Raw genomic sequence first — 5144 nt, 5'->3', positions numbered from 1 at the left:
CAGTGCGTCATACTTCCTCAAGAGGGCAGTATTGCTCCATTTTTGAACAGTTTTTAAAGCGTCTGCTTTAAAATAAAAGCAGCACTGGGTTAGACGTATGTCTGTGAAGGTTGCAGTCATCCAGGTCATTGTAGTCTAAGGAGCTTGGAAAGAAAAGCGTCTGGACTTCTCTAAGTTTCTTGAAGCCGTTCCATTTCTCATCCGAGAAGCTTCTTCAGTTCTAAGAGCAACTGTTGTAGAGTCCCAGATTTTAAGCCCTATTGATCCCCTACCTAATCACAGGAGCCAAGGTGTGAAAACGGGTGTAGGTCACAATCAGCCAAGGTTTCTGATGAACCCATAGTGAAACCTAGCCCCACCCTATCATGTGATATACTGATGTGAGTGGGCGTTAAGGCGTCTGGGAAGGGATCTCAAAACAGGATTATAGATGGCAGACAGTTGGTGTGTAAATCACCACCTCTGTTCAAAGATGGCCGTTCACAGTGGACATAGATGGCTTATTTCACTCCTCTTTCAAACCATCTGTCTTCTCTGTCCAAAATGTGAACATTGGCATCCAGGAAAGAGTGACGTTTGTCCTTTAGATGCAGATGAACAGCTGAGTCTTGTCCCGTTGAGATGGCTCTTCTTTGCTGTGCCACGCGTACACCAGTTGCTCTTAGAACTGAATAAGCTTCTCGGATTACAGGTTAAACGTCTTCAAGAAACTTAAAAAAGTCCAGACGCTTTTCTTTCCAAGCTCCTTAGAATAGTGGGTTAGACGTACTTTTGCCTTCGGAGCTGCCTGGCATGTTATTTTACAAGTAGTCATCAGAGTACACTGTGGTTGTAGGTTACACCACCAGCCTCATTAATACAGGATGAATCCATGTGTTTTTATTATTTATGCAAACTCTGACCCTGCATCTGAATGTTTGATATATATATTTATACACCACTCTACATTTAATCATTAGTTATATTATTAATCCTTTGTTCTCTTCCACATGGCGTCTTTGTGCCCAGGTTTCTGGTAGGTGAGGTTTCTTCCTGTTAAAGGGTTTTTTTTTTATGTCCCATTGTCACTAAAGTGTTTGCTCATGGTTCAGATTGTTGGTGTTTCTTCTGTGTTATTTAGGGTCTTTACCCTACAGTATAAAGTGCCTCAAGGCCTTGAACTGAACTGAATTGACAAATCTGGACTCAAACACAGCGTTTTCCAGAATAATTTTGCCCAATTCTATTGTGACTGTGTGAACTGGAGCCTTAGTTTCTTGTTCTTAGCTGACAGGAGTTACACCTGGTGTGTTTTCCTGCTGCTGTAGCCCATCTTAAATGCTAAAAGGGTCTATGTGTTGTACATTGGGAGAGACAATTTTTGGTTTTAACAAGTGGTTATTTGAGTTAACATTGCCATCCTATCAGCACAATGCAGTCTGGACATCCCCCTCGTCTCTGGCACCAAGTGGGATTTTCCCCAGAGAACTGCATCATTGGATATTTACTTCACATCATTTTGTTGGAGCTAATCACTCCTGTATTTGACTCTGTGAACAACAGATATAGAAGCACAAGGCTATGACAGAATCAAAGAGTGCCACTCTTAGATCACCTTTCTTCTCCATTCTAATGGTCAGTTTCAACTTGTACAGTTCGTCTTGACCACGTCTACACAACTAAACGCATTGAGTTAGACATTTGCGTTAAAGAGAAGTTTAACACGTCTAGTTAACAAAGTGACCGGTGAGTTTCTGTGTCTCGAGTATTCAATTCACAGATATGTTCTTATTAGAATGTTTAAAAGGTGACTCTCTCTATAATACAAACATTGTTGCATAGTTTTATTCATTTTTCAAACACACCCACCTTCTATTCGTAACATACATCCTATAAATTACTCACGTTCAGCCAACGGCAGAAGAAAAAAACCCAAAGAAAATCTCTGAAACTGGTGCTGCAAGTTTTGCCTCATTTTAAGTACAAAGCAGAGTTTAGAAAAAGAAAAACAGTGAACTTAGAAGTGACAGAGTAAGTTTTTTTCTTTTTCATAACCACTAAGTAGCCCTTATTTTCTACTACAGTGTAAAACAGCTGGTGTTGTGCAAGACTGGAATACAAAAGTACCTGTCATTGGATGTTCTAAAGTACAACAAATAGACAAAGTTTCTATATCGACTCGATTTGCTCCCTTTCAAAATTAATTCCAGATATTGTGCAAAACAGAGAAATCCAGTAATTCTAAAAGAGTGCAACTCCATTAGTTATTACTGACTCAGGGATTGTAAAATGTGCTGGTTTTGTTTTTAACCTCTGTCCACCATTACAGTTCCAGCGACCTCTTGAACGCACCTGACGTGATTAACTCTTTGATCTGTAATCGCTTTGTAATATTTAACTTTGCCCGTGTCATCACGGTGCAATCCTTAGCCTGGGCTGTGTGAGGGTGACAATCCCAATCAGCGATGATATCAGACCACAGAATCCGATCACTCCCCCATTTGACTGGTATAAACCAAGCTTATCTAAGGGAATGAAGAGATCACAGATGTTTTTCACAGAGTCCAAGGCAAGGTCCGGGTGTGATTTCAGGGCTTCCAAAAGCAGAAAGAGAAAGCCATCCAGGTGAGGGACGACAACTTCAGCTACTTCAGGATTCTCAGTGAGATGCTGATCCATTCTCTGTTTAAAGTTTTTATCTCTTGACCTCTTTGTCATCACCTGGAGAACTGCATAAACATCTCTGCTGAGATGCATAACTAATGAGAAGAAGTAGAAGCGGAAGGAGTTTAAACTCCAGCGTTCCTTGTCGATATTGCGGATAAGACCAACACTTTTGGCCCAAAGTACATTGTCACAGATAAAGTAGAGGGTGCGGCTCACGTTGGCCACAGTAAGGCACAGGCGCAGCACTCGGTCCGAGAGCTGCACGGTTCGCTTAGCAGCCTCAATGGAATTTGCTGCATTTCCCAGCCTGAGCACTGACAAAGGAGGAGGACATGAAAGGGTATTAGAGCAGTAATCAATTTAATATGAAATGGCAGGTCAACACTTCATTATAGCAGCCCACAACAGATGGAAATACAGTTAAGGTACACAGAGGATTAACTACAGCATCTTTTCACTATTTGCCTATCTGTGTTTACATACTGGAACAACATCAATTCACCCCAGTCTCTTCATTTTAAACTTTTGAACCTTTCACAACACGTTATCACATTTTAAATTGGGAGTCATAAATGACCCTTCACCCAGAAACACAAAGACAGGCAGGCCAGCCCTAGAGGCAGCAGAGTTCCTTAAAGAGATCATTAGTTGGTGCACAAACAGATCTTGGCCTTGGCCTTAACACAGCTCAGCTGCGGCATAACAAAAGAAGCTGCTCTAAGGCACAGCCATATCCTTAATTTCCATGCAAAGCCTGTTTCATTTCAGTCTTTTCCTAATTCATACTAAAGCTACCAAATGTCAAGGTACAAAATTTGTCAAATTCCACATGAATTCTAAAATAAGCACATCTATGAGTGGTACGTTTATCAGAATTACCGTCATTTGCAGCAACAGTCGGTGCAGATTTTATCCCAGCTTACAGTGAGATAAAGAGAAAGCTACAGAACAACACTGTCTAAGTTTTAAGTAGACAGTTTGCCAAGAAAAGAAAAAAAATTGTCCATTTGTGCACTCCTTGGCAGAATTACTGGCCTTGATGATGAAGAAATACAGTGCTCATAGACAAACTCAACAGAGAGACAAGATTCAAGTCATTTGTTAACCAAATGTATGATGCGTTTGTTTAGTTTGAATAACTGTATTTCTGTCTGATGGTCAAAAATAAAACAAGCTCTTTGAATTCATCACAGTTTTTAGAACCACCCATGTTCACAGAAACCAATGCAATAAATTAGGACAACCACACAGTGGATTTGAAACTGAAATCCAATTTAACCGCAGCCACTGAACGCCTCCTAACTCCCTCAACAGTTACTCACATTTTCGTCCAGCGCTCAAGCTGGTTTCCAGACTTTTAAGTTTTGCCACAAGGTCCTTTCTGTCCGAGTTGTTTCGAAGTAAATAAACAACGAGTGAACAAGCATACTGAGCTGCCCTAAAATAAACAAGAAGCAGATGAAGGGGGGAAAGTTAGAAGGATACAGTCATGCGGTAACTTTCCCGTTTTTATCAAGAAAATAAAGTAACGTTTGTACGAGCTGGTTACAAAAGCGATGAAAAGCTCACCTGAATATGCGGTCCCTTCCCTGACTCTGACTTGTGAATTTTACAAATGGGTCCATGCTGTTAAACCACACCAGTACAGGTTGTTCTAGTTAGCTTGAGCCAAGTTTCCACCTCGTCGAACCTGTTAACATTAATTTGTCGCTACAGTCGGCACGGCATCAGTCACTTTTCTTCTGCTTACACAATGCCAGGCTGATATAACGCCGATGAGTAAAACTCGTTATCAAGTATTTATCAGGTAATCTTGATTTTCAAACTTTATCCATACCCCACGTTTACAATTAACCAATCTCCTTTTCCTGCAGTCAAACTATTGCAACCGAAAAACACCTATTTGTTTCACTACGGATGGTTTTAGAAACGGACCAAGAGCCGAACTGATTTTCTGGACGGACCAATGCGTTACTATCAGTTACTATGGTAACAGTGAAACCCAAAGAATGAAAAATAAAGACTAAAAGAAATTGTAATAAATTGAAGGGTTTTGTTACCGTATGTCAATAAAAATACCAACAATTTAAAACTAAAACGGTCCTTTACGATTTGCTTTTAGTTAAATTTAATAAATACGCAATAAACAATGTAAGAAATGTAAAAAAATAATAATACAAATGTAATAAATAAATACATAAATAAAGCGGGGAATAAAAACCTACATTACACACAATAGAAAGTCTCAAACAAACTAATTTATTAATTAAAAAAATAATCTTTCAGTTTGCATGGTTGAATACATTTCATTTTTTTTAACACAGATCCAGGTAGATTTAACTAGTCATTTGAAAAACTGAGTTACAAAAAAGCAGTTAAAATACAAAAAAACTATATATTATTTCTAAGAGATTTTTTTCCTCTTATTGATGTGCAGCAAATGTTTCTTATGCAGAAATACACATGAGTATCCACATCACTGCTGTAGCACTGACAAA

At 39.3% G+C, this 5144-nt stretch overlaps 1 protein-coding gene across 1 annotated transcript; it reads right to left on the bottom strand.

The window, feature by feature from the left end:
• Positions 1 to 1080: 1080 nt before the first annotated feature.
• pex11a (peroxisomal biogenesis factor 11 alpha) lies at positions 1081 to 4614 on the bottom strand. The gene is made up of 3 exons (XM_005928667.2): positions 4216 to 4614; positions 3969 to 4084; positions 1081 to 2960 (listed from the first exon to the last, which is right to left on the bottom strand). The coding sequence occupies exons 1-3, from the start codon at positions 4269 to 4271 to the stop codon at positions 2392 to 2394; spliced, it is 741 nt and encodes a 246-aa protein (XP_005928729.1). The 5' UTR covers positions 4272 to 4614; the 3' UTR covers positions 1081 to 2391.
• Between the last annotated feature and the right edge of the window lie 530 nt (positions 4615 to 5144).

The sequence above is a fragment of the Haplochromis burtoni genome, unplaced genomic scaffold (genome assembly GCF_018398535.1).
Source record: "Haplochromis burtoni strain Fernald_Lab_line unplaced genomic scaffold, NCSU_Asbu1 Contig_114, whole genome shotgun sequence".
NCBI classification, from domain to species: domain Eukaryota; kingdom Metazoa; phylum Chordata; class Actinopteri; order Cichliformes; family Cichlidae; genus Haplochromis; species Haplochromis burtoni.
This window is presented reverse-complemented; position numbering and strand designations above follow the sequence as displayed.

What these genes read in the sequence shown, in the direction of transcription:
- pex11a (XM_005928667.2), bottom strand. Translation starts at nt 4,271, where the DNA reads ATGGACCCATTTGTAAAATTCACAAGTCAGAGTCAGGGAAGGGACCGC. An exon ending in GGAAGGGACCGCATATTCAG is followed by an intron (nt 4,085 to 4,215) that starts GTGAGCTTTTCA and finishes TGTTTATTTTAG; the next exon opens with GGCAGCTCAGTATGCTTGTT. An exon ending in CTTGAGCGCTGGACGAAAAT is followed by an intron (nt 2,961 to 3,968) that starts GTGAGTAACTGT and finishes CTCCTTTGTCAG; the next exon opens with TGCTCAGGCTGGGAAATGCA.